Source organism: Mauremys reevesii, linkage group 1 (genome assembly GCF_016161935.1).
Source record: "Mauremys reevesii isolate NIE-2019 linkage group 1, ASM1616193v1, whole genome shotgun sequence".
In the NCBI taxonomy this organism is placed as follows: domain Eukaryota; kingdom Metazoa; phylum Chordata; order Testudines; family Geoemydidae; genus Mauremys; species Mauremys reevesii.
In genome coordinates this window covers 161381127-161408026 of record NC_052623.1, presented here as the reverse complement: position 1 = coordinate 161408026, position 26900 = coordinate 161381127, and the positions used below count along the sequence as shown (strand labels likewise).

Here is a 26900-nt window from a genome sequence, read left to right as displayed (position 1 = left end):
AGGTTCCCCCTGCCCCGCATCCCTGTCCTGCCTGGCTGTTGGCAAGGGAGCTCTGTGAGGTCACAGACGCCTCATCATCTTTGCCCAATAGGCTGAGTTCCTGCCAAAGGCCTTTGTGAAGTCACTGCCACACCCACTTTTCCCTGGCAGGCCTGATGTCTGCCCCTGGCCAGCCCAGCTGGATGTGTGAGCTGCACCCCGGATCACCCCACTTGCTCAATATTGATTCTGGGGAGCAAGCAGGCCACCCAGTAAAACAGCAGAGTCTGTTCCACACCCCACACTGAGTTTTTCATAGAGGCATCGGTTGTGAAACAATTCAGTCTCCTAATGTGGCCTCTATTTCACGGGCTATGAAATTTCACACTCTTAGCACCCTATTAAGCCCAATTGCTTGTAATTCACTAAAAGGCACCTTCCCAACCAGGTATGATGGTAGGACACCAGGAAACAGAGACTGCACCTCTCCCCTGGGTAATTTGTTCCAGTGGCTAGTCTCCCTCATTGTCAAAATTACATTGGAAATTGACAATCTCTGATAAGGGCTAAATTTATGACAATCTTTTAAATAATTTAAATAGAAGAGAAAAAATAACATTCAGTAGAACATGTTCACTGCCAAGTTTTTCAGACAGTCGCACCACTGATGTGATAGTTAAGGCCCTGGAAGCAAAGTTAGCTGAAATGCTAACCCAGCTTTGGGCAGCAGTAAAGGTGCAGAAAATATTGTCTTCCTTTCAGTTTATTCAAATCGTTCAGTTCAATCGACTAGTTTGTTGAAATTCAAGAAAGCCATTGGGAATTCACAAAACAGGCAAACTTGTTTTCTTCCCTCAATCTAGGGATGAACACTAGGGGATAGATCTACTGGTTCATCAATCTAGAAACTCGTGGAGACAAGAATGTATCATTTCACTTCACTAACCACGCATCAAATTGCCTTTGTTTAAGAAATCTGTTAGTTTGAAATGCAAAACATTTTGATACAGCTTCTTTCTAATGCTTCTCTTTCTAGCTCTGGCATGACCCTGCTGTGTGACCAAAGAGAGGTCACTTCTTTTCTCTTTCCCTCGGTATCATGGGGGATGGAGAAAATTCTCTCAGTCCTAGCAGGAGAGAGATTGAGCAAGTCAGGCGTGTTAGGGCCCTCGTGCTCTAAAGGACAATGGGCGATTGTTGTTTGGGGCAGGAATCCCGACGGATTTGTTACTTGTCCCCCAACCAAAGCCAATAACACATTCTGTATTTTCAGTCATGAGTTAGACCTTCTCAGCGCCCCTCTGTCTCCCGCAGCTCTCAGGTGTTCCTTGGATTAGAGAGGCCTGGATGCTAAGAGAACTGGAATTATTTTACTGGCTTCCTGGGTGTTACTAGCCCATGAGGGTCTCAGCCTGGCCCCCAAGGCCCACACCCCCAGACACTAAAGATCAGAAGGGGTTGATTTCACTCAAAGTTTTTTGTATTTCCATTTTTGAATTATTTTCCTAATGAAAGAGTGATTCTCATGAAATCTTAGAGTTGGTAGATGACAGAACAAGGAGCAATGCTCTCAAGTTGCAGTGTGGAAGGCTCGGATAGTAGCAAAAACTTTTTCCCTAGGAGGGTGGTGATGCCTTTGAATCTGCTAGGATAGAGTCCCTATCTTGTACTTAGAGCCTATATTTTTTCTTACCTTCTACACAGATGACAATGTCTTTGAAACAAATCCACTAGGGAATGAAAAACACATGCACAGAATCTCCTGCACACCAACGTCTCTTGGTCCTGAGGGAGAGACCGCGAGCTGGAGGCTTGCTGCAGCAAGGCTCCAGGGCTCTGTGAGGTTCCCCCTGCCCCGCATCCCTGTCCTGCCTGGCTGTTGGCAAGGGAGCTCTGTGAGGTCACAGACGCCTCATCATCTTTGCCCAATAGGCTGAGTTCCTGCCAAAGGCCTTTGTGAAGTCACTGCCACACCCACTTTTCCTGGCAGGCCTGATGTCTGCCCCTGGCCAGCCCAGCTGGATGTGTGAGCTGCACCCCGGATCACCCCACTTGCTCAATATTGATTCTGGGGAGCAAGCAGGCCACCCAGTAAAACAGCAGAGTCTGTTCCACACCCCACACTGAGTTTTTCATAGAGGCATCGGTTGTGAAACAATTCAGTCTCCTAATGTGGCCTCTATTTCACGGGCTATGAAATTTCACACTCTTAGCACCCTATTAAGCCCAATTGCTTGTAATTCACTAAAAGGCACCTTCCCAACCAGGTATGATGGTAGGACACCAGGAAACAGAGACTGCACCTCTCCCCTGGGTAATTTGTTCCAGTGGCTAGTCTCCCTCATTGTCAAAATTACATTGGAAATTGACAATCTCTGATAAGGGCTAAATTTATGACAATCTTTTAAATAATTTAAATAGAAGAGAAAAAATAACATTCAGTAGAACATGTTCACTGCCAAGTTTTTCAGACAGTCGCACCACTGATGTGATAGTTAAGGCCCTGGAAGCAAAGTTAGCTGAAATGCTAACCCAGCTTTGGGCAGCAGTAAAGGTGCAGAAAATATTGTCTTCCTTTCAGTTTATTCAAATCGTTCAGTTCAATCGACTAGTTTGTTGAAATTCAAGAAAGCCATTGGGAATTCACAAAACAGGCAAACTTGTTTTCTTCCCTCAATCTAGGGATGAACACTAGGGGATAGATCTACTGGTTCATCAATCTAGAAACTCGTGGAGACAAGAATGTATCATTTCACTTCACTAACCACGCATCAAATTGCCTTTGTTTAAGAAATCTGTTAGTTTGAAATGCAAAACATTTTGATACAGCTTCTTTCTAATGCTTCTCTTTCTAGCTCTGGCATGACCCTGCTGTGTGACCAAAGAGAGGTCACTTCTTTTCTCTTTCCTCGGTATCATGGGGGATGGAGAAAATTCTCTCAGTCCTAGCAGGAGAGAGATTGAGCAAGTCAGGCGTGTTAGGGCCCTCGTGCTCTAAAGGACAATGGGCGATTGTTGTTTGGGGCAGGAATCCCGACGGATTTGTTACTTGTCCCCCAACCAAAGCCAATAACACATTCTGTATTTTCAGTCATGAGTTAGACCTTCTCAGCACCCCTCTGTCTCCCGCAGCTCTCAGGTGTTCCTTGGATTAGAGAGGCCTGGATGCTAAGAGAACTGGAATTATTTTACTGGCTTCCTGGGTGTTACTAGCCCATGAGGGTCTCAGCCTGGCCCCCAAGGCCCACACCCCCAGACACTAAAGATCAGAAGGGGTTGATTTCACTCAAAGTTTTTTGTATTTCCATTTTTGAATTATTTTCCTAATGAAAGAGTGATTCTCATGAAATCTTAGAGCTGGTAGATGACAGAACAAGGAGCAATGCTCTCAAGTTGCAGTGTGGAAGGCTCGGATAGTAGCAAAAACTTTTTCCCTAGGAGGGTGGTGATGCCTTTGAATCTGCTAGGATAGAGTCCCCTATCTTGTACTTAGAGCCTATATTTTTTCTTACCTTCTACACAGATGACAATGTCTTTGAAACAAATCCACTAGGGAATGAAAAACACATGCACAGAATCTCCTGCACACCAACGTCTCTTGGTCCTGAGGGAGAGACTGCGAGCTGGAGGCTTGCTGCAGCAAGGCTCCAGGGCTCTGCGAGGTTCCCCCTGCCCCGCATCCCTGTCCTGCCTGGCTGTTGGCAAGGGAGCTCTGTGAGGTCACAGACGCCTCATTATCTTTGCCCAATAGGCTGAGTTCCTGCCAAAGGCCTTTGTGAAGTCACTGCCACACCCACCTTTCCCTGGCAGGCATGATGTCTGCCTCTGGCCAGCCCAGCTGGATGTGTGAGCTGCACCCTGGATCACCCCACTTGCTCAATATTGATTCACAGTGTTGGCTCCAAAAATCCACTCTTTCTCTCTCCTCTGCTCCCTGTCACACTCCACTCCACCCCACTCTACCCCCCTCTTTTGAAAAGCATGTTGCTGCCACTTGAACGCTGGGATAGCTGCCCATAATGCATCACTCCCAACAGCGCTGCAAATGCTGAAAATGTGGCCACACACCAGCACTGGTAGCTGTGAGTGTGGCCACACACCAGTGCTGTCCCTGCACAGCTGGACGACCAGCGCTGTAACTCTCAGTGCTGCAACTCTCAAGTGTAGCCATACCCTTAGTAACTTTCTCAGCCCTGAAGAAGAGCTCAATGTAGCTCAAAAGCTTGTGTCTCTGAGCAGCAGAATTTGGTCTAATAAAAGATATTACCTCACCCACCTTGTCTCTCTCAAGTCAGAAACAGGCATTCCTTTGAAAGGGCCTTAAATATGTAGGGGTGTTGAGTGAATGAGGGAGGAAGAACAAACACATCTCTCAATTGTTCTCTTCTGAGACCATCCACAAAACAGTATGTATAACAGCCCTGCAGCATGCTGCCCTTCCCACAAAGTGACAAAATGAGTCATTCCCTTATCATTCTAGCATCTCAAACTTATTTGCATTGAGTACGTTTCACCTTTAATTTGCTGTTGAACTAAACGTGATAAAATGATCTCTCTTTCAGAGTGCAGAACAAGAGCCCTTCCAGGAATGACTGTATGGGAATTGATAAACACTAAAATTTAGTTTTAAACAGTCTTTAACATGGTATGGCCCCTCACAGTGCATTCAACATACAGTTCTATGCTACCAACTAAGTATTTTCTCCACTTATTTTATTCTTCAGAACACAATTTTTTTGCCAGCACTGTGGTAAAAGGTTTGTTTAACCAAAGGCTACTCAGAGATCACATTAGGCGTAATTGGAAGTTAAAGCTGCTTTCAATTTAGGTAATTCTAAGTGAAAAATTGGAAAACCTTCAGCTTGTCAATACTGCATTTTTTCTTCTTTGTATTTGTTTAGATAAACCATCTTTATAAAATTGTGAGTTTATTTTAAAACATTTTAAAGTCAAAATAGCTAGATCAAGTAAATAGGTCAGTATTAAAAAAAACTGTTTGAAATGAGAGCAAGGAAGATGATACAAATCGGATACTTTTCCTTGAATGGAATGAATGCCAGGGCCTGGTACTTTCAATTAGTTGTGATGTTTTGCTGCATGGGCATTACAGCAATAAAAATACGTATTAAAAACTAACTTTTGAAGTTTTAGAATATTCTTGTCACAGTTACAGCATCTCTAATGAGTCAGTGGATTGTCTTTCTTCAGGGCCGGCTCCAGCTTTTTTGCCTGTGTTCTGGTTTTATAGTAAAAATAATGTGAAATGAAAAAAAGCCAACTTCTGAATCCATTTACAACTGTGTTAACCTTCCCCTTACTACTTCTGAAGGAATTCTGCACCAAAAAAAACAAAAATTCTGTGCACAATATTTTAAAATTCTGATCCCAGAGGTGGGGGATCATCCTGCAGCCCCCTTCCCATACCTTCTGGGACACAGACTCGGTGACAAGGCTGCACCCACCCCTGACACAGTGCAAGGGCCAGGCCTGCCCCCCACTTGCCCCAGAACCACCTGGAACCTGCCTTTCCATGCTGGGTGCACCATGATAGCCAGGGCTGGCCTGACCATGAGGCAAACTGAAGCAGCCACCTCAGGTGCCAGACTGTGGGCAGGGGGAGGCGCGCCACTAGGACCCAGAGTGTAGAAAATTGTGTCTGCTGCTGGTGCATATGTATTCTCTCTGCTCTAGATGCATAGAGATGGTGGAGTGCTGTGCTGGAGGAAGGAGGGCACAAGAGACATAACAGGCAGGCAGGAGAAAAGGTGAGAGGGTTTGATCCTGCAAGGTGCTGAGCACTCTGGTCCTCAGCCAGCAGAGTACTTAAGCACATTCTTCACTCTCAGGACATAAGTAGTTCCTCTCGACTTCCATGCTTCTGAAGGTTAAGCACGTGCTTAAGTGAGTTGCTGAATTGGGGCCAGTGTGCTGAGCGCCTTGCAGAGTCAAGCCTTGCAGCGTGTGTAGCACAGCTCTGGGAGGAGTACTGGCACAGTCATGCCCAGGAGCTTTCTGGTGGTGCGTGGGGCTAGAGGACTCACTGCTAGGCAGGGGCACAATGAGGGAGCAGTCCAGACCCTTCCATGGCCAAATTTGAAAGGCACTGCAATTCCGTGTGCCACATTGCAACACCTCTTTTGTAGTCCTGGTGTCCCTGGGCACCCCCAACCCTTGGGAGAAGCAAAGCAGGGAGCACCAGGAATAGGGTGACCAGACAGCAAGTGTGAAAAATTGGGACGGGGGTGTACGGTAATAGGTGCCTATATAAGAAAAAGACCCCAAAATCGGGACTGTCCCTATAAAATTGGGACATCTGGTCACCCTAACTAGGAATCCCCAGTCACAGATGCATGGGAGGACCGGATCTGGGTATTTGGTGCTTCCTGGAGAAGCAGACGCACCAAATGCAGTTTGGGTTCCCAGAATTGCTGGGCCCCTGGTGAGGATGGTGCTCTTCAGCCTATCTATCTGGGGAAGAGCTCAGAGCTGGATGCAGGGCAGCAGTAGGGGACTGCGTGTGTGGGTGCCGAGACAGCATGCATGAGAACACTCAGGAGCGAGGATAGCAGTGTCAGGGGAGAGCTCAGGGCCCTGTACAAGGGCAGTGGGGGATTTCTTGGATTCTTCAGAAAACAATCCAAAACATCACATGTGGTTTGATTATATTATGGGTGCTTGATGGATTTCAGTTTGAAATGGAAATGTGAGTTCCATAGCTCAAATGAGTAGTGCGTGTAGAAAGGTACGAAGAAAACATCCAAGACAATGTTCTCAAAGTTTGTTTTAAAATGTGCTGCATGCTACACTTTGTGTAAGTCAGAGCCTGAAGTAAATTTTTACAGCAACATTATAAAGGTTTCCAAATCAGGGGTTTAATCAAGAAAACTGCAGCTTCTTCTTACCTATTGCGGTGCAAATGGGTTAGTGGCAAAAAAATAAAACATCTCAGCGCTGGAGGAAACACCCTTTGGAAAACCTAACAACAACCATCTCTGTCTTTCCCCATGTTCAGTTGTTTTCTTGAAACTGGTCATTTTTAATTTTTTTGGACATTAGTTGGCATGAGCTTGTCTGTTGTTGTTTGGGGTTGCAGAGTGATGGAGTTGCAAAGTACAAATGCCACATTTGTTGTGAGAAGTGTCTCTCCTGGTGCACCACGTTGTCCTTTCTCCCCTGCAAGGCTCACCAGCTCCAGTGGCCTAATAAGTATCCTCACTTTCGATAAGATTTTCTCCTTTGGATATTGTCTCAATGGTATTTTTAACCCCGTCGCCTGCCCTTTTGCAAGGAATTCAGTTTCATTTCTTTACTAAGTTCCTGATGTCCTCCAATGCCCTCTTGTAAATCTTACACTTGTAATGGTATAAAGTAGCTATTTTGCTCCAAGAATAAAAATAGGAATTTGATTTTCCTCTTTCACTCTTAGTATTTCCTCATACCTGTGACTCCCCACCAGGGAGAGTCTTTACTTGTTACATCGGGAATGAACACAAATGTCAATTTCTAGATAATATTCAAACGGCTGTAAATTAAATTCATATAGATTCTCAAAGTAACAACAGAATCTAGAAGAGTCTGCAGCTATTTCTTGTTCTTTCTACCATTGCTACTGTGGCTTCTATGTGAGGACAACAATGCTATGAATGAAGTCAGTGACTCACAACTTTGTTAACTGAAGGCAAAATTACAAAATTCTGCAGGACCTGCATGGCAGTGGGAAGCCCAATCCACGGCAAATACACTGAATTTCCCTTCTTTAAGGAAGCCAGGAATTGGAGATGTTATGGCATCCATAGTCTGCGTACATATAGGCTGTGTATATGGCTCTACTCATGGATTGCAGGATGGGAAATTCAGGGCTTGGCTACACTGGAGAGTTTCAGCGCTGGTGGTGGCTTTACAGCGCTGCAACTTACACACCGTCCACACTTGCAAGGCACATACAGCGCTGCATCTCCCTGGCTGCAGTGCTGGCTGTACTCCTGCTCTGCCTCGGGTATAACTATTGCAGCGCTGGTGATGCAGTGCTTCTCTGCCAGTGTGGCCACCAAAAGCACTGTTATTGGCCTCCAGAGGTATTTGGAGGTATCCCAGAATGCCTGTTTAGCCACTCTGCTCATCAGTTCAAACTCTACTGCCCTGGCCCCAGATGACCAAACGTCAGACCTGCCCTTTAAATGCCCTGGGAATTTTAAAAATCCCCTTCCTGTTTGCTCAGCCAGGTGTGGAGTGCAATCAGTGAATCTTTCCAGGTGACCATGGCTCCACATGGCAAACGAGCCCCAGCATGGAGCAATGGCAAGTTGCTGGACCTCATCAGTGTTTGGGGGGAGGAAGCTGTGCAGTCCCAGCTGCGCTCCAGCTGTAGGAATTATGATACCTTTGGCCAGGTATCAAAGGCCATGCTGGAAAGGGGCCATGACCGGGACGCGCTGCAATGCAGGGTTAAAGTGAAGGAGCTGCGGAGTGCCTACTGCAAAGCCTGCGAGGGAAACTGCCGCTCTGGCGCTGCCCCCACGACCTGCCGTTTTTACAAGGAGCTGGACGTGATACTTGGGGGTGACCCCACTGCCAATCCGACGACCACGACGGACACTTCAGAGCAGGGGGAGAGGAGGAGGAGAAGAGGGGGAGGAAAGCGAGAATGAGGGTACTGGGGTTGGGGGGAGACATCCCAGAGTCCCAGGAGGCATGCAGCCAGGAGCTCTTCTCAAGCCAGGAGGAAGGTAGCCAGTCGCAGCAGCCGGTACTTGGTGGAGGACAAACAGAGGAGCGGGTTACCGGTAAGCGGCTTTTATTTTCAGGATGGAAATGTTTCAGGAGAGGAGAGGGGGTTAGGGCTGCATGCATGCATGCCTAGATGTGGAATAGCCCATTGATGTGGTCTATCACGTTGCGGTAATCGGCCTCGGTAATCTCTTCAAAAGTTTCAGCCAGCGCGTGGGCAATGCGCTTGCGCAAGTTTATTGGGAGAGCCACTGTGGTCCTTGTCCCAGTCAGGCTAATGCATCCGCGCCACTGTGCCACGAGGGGTGCGGGGACCATTGCTGCACACAGGCAAGCTGCATAGGGGCGAAGGCGGAATCCGCATTGCTGTAGAAGAGCCTCCCACTCTTCCCAGGTGACCCGCAGCAGCGAGGTATCTTCCAGGATTAACTCCTGTGGAAAATGTTGGGAGAGTGTTCAGTGTAGATGCCCCTGTAGCTGTTTGCTGTCCCCAACGCACAGAAACCCCTGCACAGCCCTGAAGCAATCAGTCCCCCTTACTCACCATTTCGTGGCTCCTGTTGGGTTGTGTGTGCTCTGTTTGGTATGGGAAAAGTATGCTAAAGTGAAGACTGTAAACTCCTTCACTGTGTGGGAATAACTGTCTGGATGAGATTATAAACAATGCTCCCTCTGTTAACTGTTGCCATTTTTGCCTTTCGAAAAGTGTCCTTGACTACTGGACCGCCAGTATCATCGACTGCTCAGAGGCTACAAAACCTCAGGAAGAAGCCGCGAAAAAGCAAAGACCTGCTGAAAGCAGTTATGGATCAGTCTGCCAGAGAGAGTAAGAAAGAGCAGGACTGGAGGAAAAAACTGCAGGAATGGAGGGAAAGGGAAAGCAGGATCTGCCAGAGAAACGCAGCGGCTAAGAAGAAAAGCACAAAGCAGCTGATAAGCATCCTGGCGCGCCAAGCGGACTCTATCCAGTCACTCGTAGCCATGCAGGTAGAGCACTACCGTGCCGGCCCCCCCGTCCCAAAGCTCTTTCCCTTGTGCCCTAATGTCAGCTCCAAACCCCCTCCCCCAGCATCCAGGTTCTTACCTCCACCAGCTGCCCCCAACACCTGTACGTTCACCAACCAGCCCTGAGAACTACGACCCTTACCCTCTGCACTCAACCCCCCTCACCATGCAGTATTTTCATCCTGAAGTGCAGCAGTCATTGCACAGCACTCCAGACAGGACATATTCAAACCTGTGACTGTACAGTTCACCACCCCACCACCCTGCCCTTTTAGGTTCCCAAAATGTTGTGTGTCTGTCAAGAAAGTTATTTTCTTTTCAATAAATGAATTCTTGGCTTTGAAAACAGTCTTTATTATTGCAGAAATTGAAAGATACCGTAGCCCAGGAAAGAAACAGGCCCTGCAAATCATTTTAGGAAAAATAGATTCCTACTAACATTGTAACCACTGCACTTCACTCCCGTGCAAGGCAACAAACATTACTGTTGGCTTTCAGCCTCAAATTCCTCCCTCAAGGCATCCCTAATCCTTGTAGCCCTGTGCTGGGCCTCTCTAGTAGCTCTGCTCTCTGGCTGTGCAAATTCAGCCTCCAGGCGTTGAACCTTGGTGGTCCATGCCTGACTGAATGTTTCACCCTTCCCTTTACAAATATTATGGAGGGTACAGCACGCGGATATAACCGCAGGGATGCTGCTTTTCCCCAAGTCTAGCTTCCCATACAGAGATCGCCAGCACCCTTCTAAATGGCCAAAAGCACACTCCACAGTCATTCGGCACCGGCTCAGCCTGTAGTTGAACCGGTCCTTGCTCCTGTCAAGCTTCCCTGTATACGGTTTCATGAGCCAAGGCATTAACAGGTAAGCGGGGTCTCCAAGGATTACAATGGGCATTTCAACTTCCCCTACTGTGATCTTCCTGTCTGGGAAAAAAGTCCCGGCCTGCATCTTCCTGAACAGGCCACTGTTCCGAAAGATGCGTGCATCATGCACCTTTCCAGGCCAGCCTGTGTTAATGTCAATGAAACACCCACGGTGATCCACAAGCGCCTGGAGAACCACAGAGTAATACCCCTTCCGATTAACATACTCGGATGCTAGGTGGAGTGGTGCCACAATAGGAGTATGTGTCCCATCTATCGCCCCTCCACAGTTAGGGAAACCCATTTGTGCAAAGCCATCCACAATGTCCTCCACGTTCCCCAGAGTCACGCTTCTTCTTAGCAGGATGTGATTAATGGCCCTACAAACTTGCATCAACATGATTCCAATGGTCGACTTTCCCACTCCAAACTGGTTCCTGACAGATCGGTAGCTGTCTGGAGCTGCCGGCTTCCAGATTGTAATAGCCACCTGCTTCTCCACCATCAGGGCAGCTCTCAATCTCGTGTCCTTGTGCCGCAGGGTGGGGGCGAGCTCAGCACACAGTCCCATGAAAGCGGCTTTTCTCATCCGAAAGTTCTGCAGCCACTGCTCGTCATCCCAGACTTCCATGACGATGTGATCCCACCACTCAGTGCTTGTTTCCCGAGCCCAAAAGCGGCGTTCCACGGTGCTGAGCATGTCCGTGAATGCCACAAGCAATTTCGTGTCGCACGCATTACGCGACTCGCTATCATCGTCGGACTCCTCACTGTCACTTTGGAGCTGAAGGAATAGCTCAACTGCCAAACATGATGTGCTGGCGAGACTCGTCAGCATATTCCTCAGCAGCTCGGGCTTCATTTCCCACAGAAATCGCGCTGCACAGAAACCATTGGGAGAGTCACAATGGTGCCAAACGTGGACGGAAAAACAGTGACTGCTGGGATGTGAAGCGATGCATCACGGGGCGTTGGGACAGGAAGTGGAATGACCCGCACCCTTCCGTCCCCTTCCCACAACTCACGGCGTCAAAATGGGACGAGGTGCTCTGTGGGATAGCTGCCCATAATGCACCACTCCCAACAGCGCTGCAAATGTGGCCACACTGCAGTGCTGGTAGCTGTCAGTGTGGCCACACTCCAGCGCTTTCCCTACACAGCTGTACGAAGACAGCTGTAACTCCCACCGCTGCACATCTGCAAGTGTGGCCAAGCCCTCAGTTACCTTTGCATACACACACAGCAACATTTACTGGATTATCCTATTACACAGTGGTAGGAAATCTTTTCTGAAAAATTAACTCTTGAATACCTACCCATGTGTCAACTTCAGACAAAATTTCCAGAACATTAAAAGGTACGGAGAACTTGGCTATTTAGACAGATGGAAAAGCGATACAAGTTTCTACATAAAATATACACCTTCCATATTGAGAAGTCTCAAAAAAGTTTAATAGTAGACAGTGTAATAGCACTTGATACAGTATGTTTTCCTGAGAGAACTCAGACTACAAGTGAGAAGGACTTAACCTCTTCCTCATCCCACTTCTTTACAATGGCACTGCTATAGTATAATTATTTGAAAACTGTACCCTGTGTTTTTGTATTCTGTGGTATGTACAAATGTAACGTGACATAACTATTGAGTAAGCCTATTGCCTTTAGAGCAATTCTGTGTAACTTGTAGGCAAAGCCCTGTGGTACACTAATCCCTTTTTGGTTTTGAATGATAGTGCTAGTAAAGATTCTGCAGCTTGAGGCTCCTTTGTTTCAGTGTCCATGTGCCATAAGCACCGTTGAACTAAATAAATATTTTACCACTAGACAATTGTATGTACATGGAACACTACACAATGTTGCTATTTTGGCTCCAAATAATTCAATATTTTGCTATTATCAATGTGCAAAATTCCCAAATCATTGCTGAAAAGACAGGGAATAACTTAACGTTAGTCAAAAAAGGCTGGTGATGTATTGGCAAAGATATTGTTCAATAAATGTATGTCCCTGTGCTGGATTACACACCCCTTGTATTTTTACTTTGAAACAAAAGTGGCATAACTTTGGTATTCATTTTATCTAAAGACAATATTTCTTGAGCATAGCAGATATAGAAACTGCTCAGATAAGCAAGTTCCTCATATTGGGCCAAAGTATTAAAGAAAAATCCTTGACAAACTCTGAGGAAAAAAGTTAAAAGCAGGCCAATCCTGAGGGAGCATTGCAAAGGACATGTTTTCACAGGGAGAACAGTTGTGAAGCTGCAGCACTCACTAGCTCTCCAAGATCAGCTCATTGTTAAGATCCTCCACCCCCAACTTCTCCAAAAAGACATCAATCGTGCTGCAGTTCCATACGCTGCATCTCACCCTGGGTACATGGCTTTTGGGGGGGGAAGTTTAGTGAAAAAAATAAAGAGGAATGCCCTGACAAGTGTGATGTTTGCGGTATACTGACCCACGTAGAACAGTTTTAAAGTTGTGGTGCTCTGAAAAATTTAGCTGAAGTTTATTTTTTGAAAAACTTTCTAATACTTCTTTAGCTCATAATCTCTTCGAAGTGGCCTGGTCAAGGAACTTCAATGTTTTTGCTTTTTGTTCTCCTGAGGTGAAATGCCTTTTAGTATTTTAGGGTTAGGGGAAGGCTATTGGGGGATCAAAAGAGAAACATTTCTTTTGCTATGATTACAGCAGATCAAATGAATGGTTGGCATGCAAACATTCATTATATGATCACACAGATTAAAACCTTTCCTTCTCCACTGTGCCCATTCTGATCCCACCCACAGGGAACTCTTCCCCACCCTGGACTCTCCTTCTATGGCCTTGCTAACATCCAGAGGAAAGCTCTGCTTAATTGGTCCTCATAAAATCTGTCTCAGTAGGGCTCTCTCTATTGCAAACCATATAAACATCAACCCTCTTTCAACATTTGGCACTTAAAGGAAAAAAAAGCAGGGAAATTCACAAACAACAAACTACAGTAGGAATGAGTTGATTTTGAAAGCATTTAGCAATAGAGCCTCTCCTGTCCCACTGCAAATGTATTATAATGCTTCTGCTTCAAAAATCCTCAGTGATAGTCTGAGAATGAACAGTTAAGGGATGAAGCCACTGCGCTCATTATTTATATTGCAAAAACACCGATCTACTAGGCTCTGGAGAAATGAAAGAAACTAAACACACACTCTTGCCACATACTCCTTTTACTTACTGCCATCTGATGAACTTACACCTCCCAGCCAAATTTCCATTTGCATAAATACATATAAAGTTGAAAACATATTTCTAGGAAAATGAAAGACGGAAAAAAAAAAAAACCCAAACATTTCCTTATCAAGAGGTCTATTTTCAGTGTGATATGGCTCTAACATATAGTACACTTTTTAAAAAGCTATACATATGTTTGTTAGTAAATTTAGGTAAAATGTACCAGTTAACTTTACACCAACATATATCAACACATTTTGTAACTCCATAATGAATTCTTTCAGCAACAAGTTTTTTTGTTTGTTTGTTTTTTTGCCAGTGCTAGCGCTCTCTCTCTCTCTCAAAAACACTTTCAATCAGCACAACACACTTGCAGAAAAATGAGTTCCAACATAAGCAAATGTACCCTGGGGCACAGAATCATAAAGTTAGAAGGGACAGCAAGGGTCATCTAGTCCAGGGGTTCTCAATTTTTTTGGTGGCCTCAGAGTGCAGCCCCAACTCTTGCTGGTGGCCATTTTTTGTGACTCAATAATAAAAATAATGTACAGTTGTCTCTATTCTTTACTGGGTCTAAACAGAATAGAAACACAAATAAGGTGCTTTGCACGTTCTTGTCTTTTCTGTTGTCTCTTTTGCTTTTTTGGTTGCTTTTTTTTATTTTAGACTTAAATCTAGTAAGTCTCCTGCTATGAAAAGTGATGCTTGTATGTTAATAGCTCTTTTCACAGCCTCCCAGCTAGCTACTAAGTTTGCTGTGAACAGTAATATTAACAAACCTACAAATACACCTCTACCCTGACATAACGCTGTCCTCGGGAGCCAAAAAATCTTACTGCGTTATAGGTGAAACCGCATTATATCAAACTTGCTTTGATCCGCCGGAGCGCGCAGCCCCCCCGCCCCCCTCAGCATTGCTTTACTGCGTTATATCTGAATTCGTGTTATATCAGGTTGCGGTTATATCAGGGTAGAGGTGTATCACTTTCACTGCAGACTTATTCAGCCCTGGTAAGCCTGAGGACAAATTAAGCCCTGGATGGGGAGGTGGATAGGAAGGCAGCAGGGGCCAGTGTCCGACAACTGCTACGTGGCTGAAGCCTAGGGCTGGAGGAGGCAACGGAGGCCAGGGGTGATGGGGGATGAGCTCAGGGCTGGAGCCTGCCACGGTGCGGCTGAAGCCCTGAGCCAGAGAAGGGCAGTGGGTCACAAGGGTGATGAGGGAGGGGTGCTGAGCCTGGGGCTGCAGCCTGTCATCATGCGGCTGGGGGATGGAGCCCGACGCCCCGCACTGAGGGGATGGGGCCCAGAGACGGAGCCTGAAGCACTGCAGCCGGGGCCACAGCTGGAGCCTGCTGTCATCCACTCCCGGGCTGAAACCTGACCCCACTGAAGGTGGGGAAACTCACTAGCTGCCTGTGCTCCTCCAGCATCTGCTCTGCAGAGGAGGAAAGGACCCAACCCCTGCTGGGGGAGAGAGGCTGCTGCTTTGCCCCTTCCCCCAAATCATTGCCCAGGAGGCCGTGACTGCATTTGAGAAATGCTGATCTAGTCTAACACCCTGCCAAGTTGCAGGCTTTGTTAGTTTTGAAATCTTTAGTTCTAATTAACGAGAATGTTATTTTCTCCTTATCTCGCTAACACTGTTGTTATTTCACACCACAACAAGGGCGCATAATTTAAGTTGCGTGGGAAGGTGTAATTTGCATGGGGCAATAGAATATATGGTTCTGACTTTTTATTTTTGTTGTGGGGCAGGGACTCTCTTTGTTGAATGCTTGTACAGAGCTTGGCACGATAGGGTCCCACTCCTATTTCAGGCCTCTAGACAATGCTACAATACAAATAATTAATAATGAGCAAAGTGGTTGCATATCCCTTAACTGTTCATTTGCAGGCATTCATACTTCTGAGGGATCTGTTTTTGTTTCTAAGTAGAATTCTTCTTCTGCGGATATTATAATTCATTCTCTAAGGGTGAGGTAGATCTTGCTGACACACACTTTCAAGTTTAACTCATTCCTCATCACATTTTTGTTTACAAATTGAACATTTTCATTAATGTGTTAGGCACAGATAGGCTTTTCATTAACATCAGTCTGTCTCCATTGTGAAGTGCAGCAATTGCCGTATCAAGGAATATCCCTCTTAGCAAGTTTGAGTGCCTGTTTGTAATGCAGCAAAGGAACTTTTTCTTCATCCATTGCTGGTTTGGAAAATTTGCCTTTCAGGTGTCCAGTGGCAGAGAGCAACTTTTACTGTTCACTGCTCTTTGACAACAGTGGTGCTTTGTCCTTTGCGTGGGAGGATATCATCGTCATTTTGATATGCAACAATCCAGACTGCGCACTGGCACAAACAGAAGATACGGAGGATACAGCTTATCAGGCATTGGAAATGGCAGTCTCAGCATAGATGGGTCTATCTGTACTTCATTTCCTGTATATCCAGGCAAGCCTATATCCATTGGCTCAGACTGCCTCCTTGTGGCAGTCTACATGAATGTTAGACATTGCACTTTATGACTTCATGACAGCCCGTGTGTGGCTATGAGATTTGGAAGTTCTACAAGCAGAATCCACACACTAGTTCTGCCATGCAGAAGAATAAGGAGATGAAAAGATACATGAAACCAAGTCAGACCAGCCGTTAATACATAAATATCCACCAAGAACACACAGTGAAATACAGAGGCTATATAAAAAATTACTCTCTCAAATGTTTATTACATGATGAAAGAAGACTAATTGGTAAATTCACATCCTGAACTTGATCAAAGGGGACTGATTGCTCTTCAGGCCTCCTAGCTAAAAGCAATATTGAAAGAGCAATTTTGACAAAATTACATACAATTTTATCACATTATGGTTTCAGCTCATAACCAGTTTGATTCAAACAACTTTTATGGTCTTCTAGTAAAGTTGTTTTAACATTAGACTGGCTATTTGCTTCAGGTAGCACTGACATGTTTTACGGATAAAAGATTTTTCCATCACCACAATGGAAATACTTTGTGAAATTGGGTACATTTTCTTTTACCCCATAGACTTTCCCCCACTTCCAGCCCCAAACCCTCACCTTTACTTTACCAGAGATACAAGACCTTCTAAGGATGGAAAAAGCAAGACAATCCTTTTTTGGGGGCTCAATTATATCTTTACTTTTCAGTCTCTAGAAGATGACAACCAGTGAACCCCAGCTCAGTGTATACATTCCCTCCAGATTGGAAAACAATTGAGTTGTATGGCTGAGGGGTTAGTCATATTTACTTTTTGTGATTTCCCCTCTTTGTGTACGGTCTATTGTGATGCTCTTGTCAAAACCCAGAACCACCATTGCACAAAACACACCACCACACTGGGGTGCTGAATTTAGAATGATACTTCTAGATGGTGCTGCGTTTAGAAATAGTGTGTGAATTTCAAGACCACAGTGTTGCAGGGTGCTATGCCAATTTTAGTTTACATTTCATTGTATAAACATTTTTCCATCTCTGTTTGGTATCCAGCAAACAATTCACTTATAGTTTTCCACTTTTTTAAAAATTGTCTCATAGTCCAGTCCATTTCAAGACTTTTCAAGTATAAATCAGTAGCTGTACATCTGCTGTTGCTGCTCTGTTTGAACTTGCTGCTGTCCTGACTGCTGTTGTGTTTGCTGCGACTGGGGCGGCAGGACATCGGTCTGAGGCACTGCCCTCCATGTCAATGGATGCTGCTCTGCGATCTGATTCCCTAGAGGAGCAATGGAGTTCACCAGGGTTGTCAGGTTTATAAAATGGGCCACAGACTGAGGATTGGCTGCCTCTGGCTGTGGCTGTATCTGAATATCGTTTTGGCGATTGTGCAGCATGGCAGAACCACTAACAGTATCAAACGTCACAGTAAGGATTGAATTGTCGAGTTGTAACTGGCGTTCAGGAGCAGTGAGGTGGCCCACAGCCACTGGCTGGAGGTTTGTAAATTGGGTTCCAGCTGCCGTGGTAATTGGGGTGACGGTAATATTTGTCAACCCAACAGAACTAGAAGGGGTTGTGACGTTTGGGTCGCCAAGGGTCACCACCACCTAAGGAAAAACAGAAATAAAACCTGAACCTTCCGTTTGGCTCTCTAAAATAAAACATGTTAGCTGGATGCAGACCATTTTGGTGCCCCTACTGCTGGCCATGGATATCATGCTGAAGGGAATCTGCTGCTGTAAGCGGAAGAAAGCAACTAACAAGCTAGAGACAAATGTAATATTGATAATGATTCACTGAATTAATTCAAAACTTGCAAGTGCAGCTTCAGCAAGAAGCAGTGGCACCAAATGGGCTGAAATGAAGATAAGGAGTTTACTGGAAGTGGAGGGGATTAAATAGACCCCTCTTCCTTCCCCATCTTTCTACATCTCTTTGAATTGTGATTTCTACCTTCAGCTTTAAATCCCTAGCTCATTCACATTTGCCCTTAGGATTCCAACAGCATCAACCCCTGTTGCAATGTCTGTCCAGTAGCGTTTCATGGGAACTCACCTGCTGAATACTCTGTACAGCTGAATTGGTTTCATCTCCCACATTCCCTGTGAATTCAGCTTCTTTCTCTGTGTATTCATTGAAGGCAGGATCCTCAGGCACTTGTACTTCCTCCTCTTCACCCGGCTTCTGCTTTCGCTTATGGCCACGTTTAGTTTTCATATGCTTGCCTTCGGGTAACTCTCCCTGTTCCAGGGTTAACTCAGGCTACAAGAACAGGGTTTTCAACACAACTGAATGTCGCTGCTCAAGTCATTTAGCTCAGCATAGATCTTAGAGTGTCACCAGAGGTTGGTTTGCTGTCCATCCCCAGGTGAAGATGACCAGATTTGAGGGAATGGTTTTTCTCCCTGTAATTAACTCTTTACAATACCAGTACCCCTACTAAACCACAAAGCAGAGGGGTTATTAGCATCTCTGTAGTGCAGTCAAAAGATGACCTACACCAGCTGAGCTGAGTCACTGAAGAATGCATTCCCCACCAACCATGCTGAACATGGTTAAGATATTTGCAAAGGACATAACCCTTATTTACAGTAGGCACAGAATCTGGTTTTCCTTAGAATTTTTCCTCCTCTCTCTACAATGTCTTTCACACTCATTCTGGATTTGTTTTTCACTCTGCCCACTCCCCTCTTCTATTTTTCACTCTATTTTTTCTTGGAGTTTTTGCTGGTCCCCTCACTGCTCCATTTTTCACACAGTCTGATCATGTTTGTTGCCTCTTTGAATCCCTCCACTGCCTTCTGCTCACTTAAAATAAAATTAAAACTCCCTGTCCTCACCTTCTGCCCAGCATTGCTCCCTGACCACCACATCTCTTACTACTCAAGCTCACTTTTCATTTCCTTCTCCTACTCCTCTCTGAAACCCTGGCTCAGTTGTAGTCAATGGGAGTTTTTCCATTGACTTCAGTAAGACCAGGGCTTCATCTTCTGTTTTCCTCTTCAGAATCCTGCTTCTGATTTGATCACTCTCTTCTCTCTACTGTCCCACCTTAAAACACACTTCTTCCACAAGGCCTATAAAGCCCCAGCTCAAATCTGCCCTGCGATGCTTCTTCCACAGTCTGATCACCACAGGTCTGTTAGCCTTGAAAGCAGGGCCCCTGTTTCTGATCTATTCAGCACAAAGCCAAACACAATGACAGTACTGAAACGCTTAATAATGTTTGTTAACTCTTCCCACTCTCTGCTCCATTTTTCCACTGCATTTTCTCTCTGCTTCTTTTTTCACTGTCTCTATAAACGGATAACAAACCCAAACCCCATTGGAGTCTCTAGACACTACCGTAATAATAAGCTGCAGTGTCAGAATAAAGTTTTCAAACCTGTTTTTCCACCTTCAGAAAAAGGAGTTTATTCATCCTCATTTAAGACTAAGCCTGGGACAAATGCAACACACTTGCCCATAGTGGATATAGGATCCTGAATCCAACCCCAGCATTCATGAGCAGGTTCCAATTTTATCCGGGGTCACTCGCCAGTGATGGTGGATGTCATGGTGTATGTCATTCAGTGCCATGGAAACAGCATGTGAATGGCAAGGACCCAAAGCCACAGAAGAATTTAGGATTCTGCCACGGTTAGTTTACCTGAACAATCCCAATAGAGGAGGCATCAATGGTGGTAGCTTCTGGGAGCTGCTCTAAATCATCAATTCTAACCGAAAGAACCTACAGATAAACAGATCCTGGTCAGCTTGATAAATTATGGCCAGTACAGAACAGCAATGGAGAGATCCATTGACAAGTAACAACACAACACATTTTAATTGATTTGGTTAATCAATATAATAGGGAGGGAGAGGAATTATTTAAGCTCAGTACCAATGTGGACACAAGAACAAATGGATGTAAACTGGCCATCAGGAAGTTTAGACTTGAAATTAGATGAAGGTTTCTAACCATCAGAGGAGTGAAGTTCTGGAACAGCCTTCCAAGGGGAGTAGTGGGGGCAAAAGACATATCTGGCTTCAAGACTAAGCTTGATAAGTTTATGGAGGGGATGGTATGATGGGATAGCCTAATTTTGGCAATTAATTCGTCTTTGATTACTATCGGTAAATATGCCCAGTGGTCTGTGACGGGATGTTAGATGGGGTGGGATCTGAGTTACCACAGAGAATTCTTCCCTGGGTGTCTGGTGAGTCTTGCCCACATGCTCAGGGTTTAACTGATCGCCATATTTGGGGTCAGGAAGGAATTTTCCTCCAGGGCAGATTGGCAGAAGCCCTGGGGGATTTTCGCCTTCCTCTGCAGCGTGGGGCACGGGCCACTTGCTGGAAGATTCTCTGCGCCTTGAAGTCTTTAAACCATGATTTGAGGACTTCAATGGCTCAGACACAGGTCTGATACAGGAGTGGGTGGGTGAGATTCTGTGGCCTGCATTGTGCAGGAGGTCAGACTAGATCATAATGGTCCCTTCTGACCTTAAAGTCTATGAGTTTAATGTATTTTACTTTCATTTATAATAATCTTATGGTATATAATCTTCCTTCCCTTCACTGACACCACAGCAACCAATTTCATAACATTTAGTTTCCATCAAATCTCATTGCTTTCTGTGGGAAAAAATAAGCATAATATATGGGTCACTATATTGCCATATGAACAAAGTGACCACACCCTTGGAAATTTAGTTTAAACATAACAGCAGCTGCAGTCCATCTTTTTATCCTTGCTTCCTAGGCAGACAATACCCCATTAAAACTGAAGGACTTCAGGAGAAGACAAACCATCATTTACCTGCCCTGATGCCTCAGTGAGCAACAAAAATTACAGTGCCCCTGAACTATAAGTCTCGGAGTGTGGCGTGTTGCACTGTATACAACAGGATCTATAAATCTCAGTTCACTGAGGACCAGAAACAACCAGCTCTCCACATTTCGTACTTTATTACTCAGCTTGGTTTTAATGCAGAGGAGAGAGGGCAAGAGCTTTGCCCCTTACTTTGTTTCCCAGCCTTCACTGGGAAACAAAGATGATCAAGGAAGAGCAATAATAGTGATAAACGGTTTATAAAGTAAGATCTTCAAGGGAAAAAAGTTAGTAGAGCAGGTCATAGCTGAGCTAGATTAAAGGAATGCTGTGGGAAGACATGATAGACAATGATCCACAAACTTGTGAAAGGGATGCCATAAAAGGAACAGGGATCAATTATCCACACTAATTGATGAGGACAAAACAGAAAAATAAGGAGTTAAGATACAGCAGAAAAAATTAGCTGAATTAATAGGAAAAAGTAATTATTAAATGTTTATGAATCAGCCATTAGAAGGAACACAAATAGAAGGGCAAGGGGTTGTGGAATTGCCATTAATGCAGAAAATCAAGCCTAACACAGACACTTGGTCTACAAATAACCAAGATCAATCCTGTCAGAATGCAAGAAGGAGGAAGTAGATGACTCACTTCAAGTCACAGCCAAGCCAAGTGATTTTATAATAAGCCACAATCCATCTGCCACAGATCTCACCTCGGGATGTTTGCGCCTCATGTGTCGACTCATTGAAGCTCTGGTAGAAACCTTTGTCCCACAGAGCTGACAACTCTGAGCTTCTACCTTATCGTGAGTTAGCTGGATGTGCTTCTGAAGCATGTAATCGGTTACGTATTTTTTATCACAGACTGAACACGTCCACTGTTTCCCCACTGGTGGCAAATGAAATGAAAAGGAGTTAGTAGATATCCCTAAAGGGTGAATATTGTAATAGTGCATTAAGAGGAACACATTTTTTAAAAAATTACATAGTGCAGAATGCTGACTCAGGATTGCTTGAAGCAGAATGTCAAGCTGTTGTCTTTCAATACACTGCATTAGAGCACTTACCTGTATGAATCAGTTTATGGGTCTCCATTGTGTTTCTCTCACTAAATGTCTTCCCACAGAGCTCACACATAAAATCTTTGATCCCTATATGGAGAGATTACATTTAAAACTGGAGTGATAATTGACTAAGGTATCTGGTACAATTGTGAATCTTAGGTTATGAAAAATCAGTTTCACTAGCCACTTTTTCCATGGGTTTGCAAAAGTACTGTAGGAAATGCAGGCACTAATGGGAGCTGGTGCAGTGGGTGAGACATTGAATCTGGGGATCAGAGTTCAAACCCTAATTCAAGACAAAAAGTGTAACCTAGACTCAATGGTCTGTGTTAAAAAAACAAACCATGACATAGTGGGCAGGCCTCTGCTTATGAGAGGCCAAAGTCTTCACACCTTTTAAAATACAGTATATGCATATTCTTTTTAACTGTGTTGTTCATGCTCTTTGACTGCTCAGAGCAGGGTAATGTCATATATTTCCAAAACAACCACTTAACTGATTAAGTGCGATTTCTGCAGGATGACCAGTCCTCTGGGTTGCTCTCACCTGTGTGCCTTTTGTAGTGCTTCAGCATGTTGACCTTCTGTGCGAATTTACGATGGCATTCCTTGCATTCATATTCCTTGATCCCTTTGTGGAGTTTCATGTGGTGACGCAGAGCATGTTTTGTCTTCATTCCTGTGAGCCATGAACATGTAACTGAAGACAAGGTGGGAAAATTCATCTGCATTACCCTTCACCCCCCCACCCTGAGTAAGGACTGAAGATGAGCATGTTTTGAACTGATGATCCTAACTTCATCCCTAATAGAAGATGTCCACGAATGCCCATAGGTGATCTAGAAATGCTCTTTGAATAGTGCGTTTGGGTTTTTTAAGTTAAAAATATCTATCTATCTATCTATGAAAAACATTTAAACAATCACTAAGGAGGGTAAGAGAAAAGCACGAAGAGACAGGGAATTTGACAAGAACGTAATCTAAGGCACGATATTAGTGTCTTGCAGGGATTCCAGTTCAAGGTTGTTCAAGTAACAAAGTAAAGAAAAATGTTTATTCTAACTGCTAACTCCTGAAAACTCAGCCTAGAACGCACAGTTAAACTGTTTTCTTTCTGACACTTTTTTGGGATGTAAATGCGACGGAAGTCAGGCAGGCAAGCATTCCTGAAATTAGCAGCAGGACTGATGAAGAACTTTACAAGTCAGCAAAAAAACCAGGAGTACTTGTGGCACCTTAAAGACTAACAAATTTATTTAAGCATGCTTAAATAAATTTGTTAGTCTTTAAGGTGCCACAAGTACTCCTGTTTTTTTTGCGGATACAGACTAACACGGCTCCGACTCTGAAACCTTTACAAGTCAGGTTTGCTTGCTGCAGGCCAGGGAACTGATGGATGTAAAATTAAGGCAGGCCCCTAACATCCTGATCAGCATGGCTTCCTATTCAAAATACAAGACTCATTACTTTGAGGACTTTCCTGGTATTTAATGAAGCTACTGGTTTTAATATAGGAAATGTAACTAAACAAAATGTCTAATTCAAAGGTGATGTCTGTACCTTTACCACATTCCGCACACAGATATTCTCGGATGTTATCGTGGACTCTCATGTGCTCTTTTAACATGTCCTTTCTGGCAAATGACTTTCCACACTGCTCACACGCATGACTTTTTACACCTTCAAAAAAAAAAAAAAGTTATTGCAGTATAAGCAGAATCTCTAGGGGAAAATGTGTGTGTTGCTAAAAGCTGACAAACCTCTGGCAATAGATTCACTGAGCAATAATCCAACTGTCTCCTGAACAGCTCCTCTCAGACAAACTGAATCCCAAAATGAATTATGAGAGATAGGCAAGGGAGAGAAGAGGTTTTCATCTGAGCTTTGAAACAAGACTGAGGCAGAGAGAGATAGAAGAAAGCTTTAGGGAAGGATCTCATGATGAGCCGCAGAGACTTATCCTTCTGCATCAACAGTGCTGAGATTGTGTAAAGGGACAGAAGAGTGAGTGGTGCTAAGTGAGCAGCTGTGGGGAGTAGATGGAGACAAGGGACAGAAGTCTGACTGGAGATTTTTAAAAACCAAAGAGCGCTAGATTGAACTGCATTCTGAAATGTGCAGTGGGGAGCCAGCAAAGTCATTTAAGGATGAAGGGATGGGGATGTGCTCCTCTCCACCTCAGAGGAGATGGGGAGCAACCTTCTGCACTTGCTGGAGTAAAGAGCTGGCACTTTGGGATGCCAAAGAGCTGGAAGGAACTGCAGTTCTCAAGGTCAGAAGAAATGAAGTCCCGGATGAGTATTTCAGCAGAGATAAGTAGAGAGCCAAATTTTTAATGGATGAAAGCTAAATTATATAAATCAGGGAATCTCTTAAATCATGCTCTGGTATCATTTACCCTCATCAATTTTATACATACATACATACTTTATAAAATTGGCCTGCCATAAAACCATAAAAGTATCAATAATTGTATGGGTTCTTACTGTAAACTACCATAACCAGTTTCTTCCTGACAAGTAAAAATATGGCCTCAGAAAGCATCCAGAAAAGGAAGCCTTTGATATTAATAATAAAGGAACAACAACAACATCATGTTACCTGTGTGTATAAGCTTATGTCGTTCCAAATTCCCGATGCTGTTAAAAATCCTTCCACAAATTTCACATGGGTGGATATATCTGAAACAGAAAAAGAAGCAGACTCTGCCATTCTCTTTTTGACATGACTATGGTTTCAGGAATCTCAATCAGCAACTGAAATTTGTTTGAAAAGACTGTTACTAGAAAGGTTTCCTTGAAATATAAGCATATGATAAAATAGGGTTAAATAAAATAAGCCTTAAAAAAAACATACAAGTGCATCAGAAAGTAAGTGTGGCCAGGCAGTATTGCTCTCTCAAATTATACAGTCATTTTTTAATTTGATTAAAAATCTTTACTTTAAAAATCCAGAACTATTATCTGCCCAATGGTGTACCTGCTATATATGACATGACATATTGACAGTCGGGGGTATGTTTTAACCCTTTAGTAAATGAGGACCTGATCTTACAGCCCTTAATGAAGCAAGAGGTCCCAATGGGACACAAGAACTGCAGGACTGTATAAACCTGAGACAATGTCAGAAAACATCAGCTACTCATATCACAAAAGAAACTGAAAAAAGAAGGGATTTCTCCTGGTACCTTGACATTAAAGAGAAAAGCCTCAAGAACGTCAATGTGTGTCTATCCCTCAGTAACCAAGCACCCCTATTTGGCACAACCACCATGAGCTCAAAAAAAAGTAGTTGTTCATACAATATTAGTCAGACATGTCATCTTACTTCTGCACATTTGGATCAGGCAGATTCTCCCGGTGAATGACCATGTGAGCATGGTAAGTTGCCTTCAAGGCGAATCGTCGATTACAGATGCTACAGCCATAGCCTTTCTCCTTGTGAACCTCCATTATGTGTTTTAGGTACTCCTTCCCTCTGCCAAAGGTTAACTGCAGAACGAACCAATAGTGAACACATGGGAAAAAAATCTCTCAGGAAATAGTGACCAGTTAATTTAGTACTGGGATCTACAGCATAAATAGCCAATAATCAGAAATACTGTCCTCACTATCAGACAAAGAGTACAGGGAAATCTATACTCCTTCCTGGAACCTGTTTTATCACTGAAGTACTAAGCACACCTATAAAGAACATCCAAAACCAGTCCCTCCACATGGGAGACTAGTTTGTGATACTAGCGCAAGCTGCTGCTCCCTTCCCAGGGGCTGAGAATGCTGCAGAGGCAGTTCACTCAGCCGCTGGAAATGGAAAAAAAAATGTGTCACATTGCTCTGCTAGGAATCCTCTGATTATTTCTGGCCCTCAGGGGAGCTACAACCAACCTCCCTTAGCCATCAATGCAGCAGACCTGCAGAGGGGGAGAGTAGCTTTTGGACTCTAAGGATCTTTCCCATTTCATAGGGAAAGCGGAGAGGAAAAAGAAAAATTGTCTCCTCATGCAGGAGTCTTATTTTGCTAAGATTTACTTTTCTGTTCTCCCTTCAGAATGCATGAAGAGACATTTCCAGCCAGGAAGAACCTTCCCTTCCCAGCACTTACTCATCTTCCACAGCTGTTGCTGTCATCTCTGATAGTGGATTGTTGCGTTTGCCTAGGACTGCAGGGACGCTTGATACCAGAGCTGACCAAAAAACAGCTTTCTAACCTGAATTGCGTGAATTCTCTTATTTTGACGCCTACGTTATCAAATGGTTTATATCACGGTTAGCCTGGCACAACAGGCAGCCTGAAGAGTTACCACAAAGCACTGTCTCAGGGATTTAGCTTCTCAGCTGTTTAAACTGTACTGAGCTGAAAGTGAGGCACGTCACTGCTGAGGTCACACATCTTTATTATAATTATTTGTATGACAGCAGCATCCAGAAGCCCCAGATAAGATCAGGGCCCCTTTGTGCGAGGTGGTGTAGATGGTAAGTCCCTGTCTAAAAGGGATGACAATCTAAACAGACAAGGCTGGGAGAAGGGGTGTATTATTATCCCAGTTTTACAGATGGGGAACAAATGACGCACAGAGAGACTAAATGACTTGCCCAAGGTAACACAATCTGTGGCAGAGCTAGGACTTGAACCCTGATCTCCTGAATCTCAGCCCAGTGCCTTAACCACAAAGCCATTCTGCCTTTCTGACATAAGCAATAATTCAGTCAGTTTAGCTGTCCCAACCAATCAGTTCTCTGATAGAGAATTCTAAGAATCTTGAAGATGAAATTTTCCCTC

The 26900-nt window shown here is 44.3% G+C and overlaps 1 protein-coding gene across 4 annotated transcripts in view; it reads right to left on the bottom strand.

The window, feature by feature from the left end:
• Positions 1–14698: 14698 nt before the first annotated feature.
• Positions 14699–26900, bottom strand: part of PRDM15 (PR/SET domain 15) — a 50806-nt gene continuing 38604 nt past the window's right edge. For 3 of the 4 annotated variants that reach the window (XM_039519063.1, XM_039519054.1, XM_039519073.1), the window contains exons 16-24: positions 25449–25612; positions 24723–24802; positions 23682–23801; positions 22669–22800; positions 22125–22208; positions 21771–21946; positions 19889–19969; positions 18295–18501; positions 17370–17846 (exon numbers count right to left, since the gene is read on the bottom strand). In XM_039519063.1, the coding sequence (XP_039374997.1) occupies positions 17370–17846; positions 18295–18501; positions 19889–19969; positions 21771–21946; positions 22125–22208; positions 22669–22800; positions 23682–23801; positions 24723–24802; positions 25449–25612 (1521 nt within the window). Of the gene's footprint in view, positions 17847–18294; positions 18502–19888; positions 19970–21770; positions 21947–22124; positions 22209–22668; positions 22801–23681; positions 23802–24722; positions 24803–25448; positions 25613–26900 lie in introns of all 4 variants that reach the window. The other variant, XM_039519049.1, reaches the window with a different exon arrangement.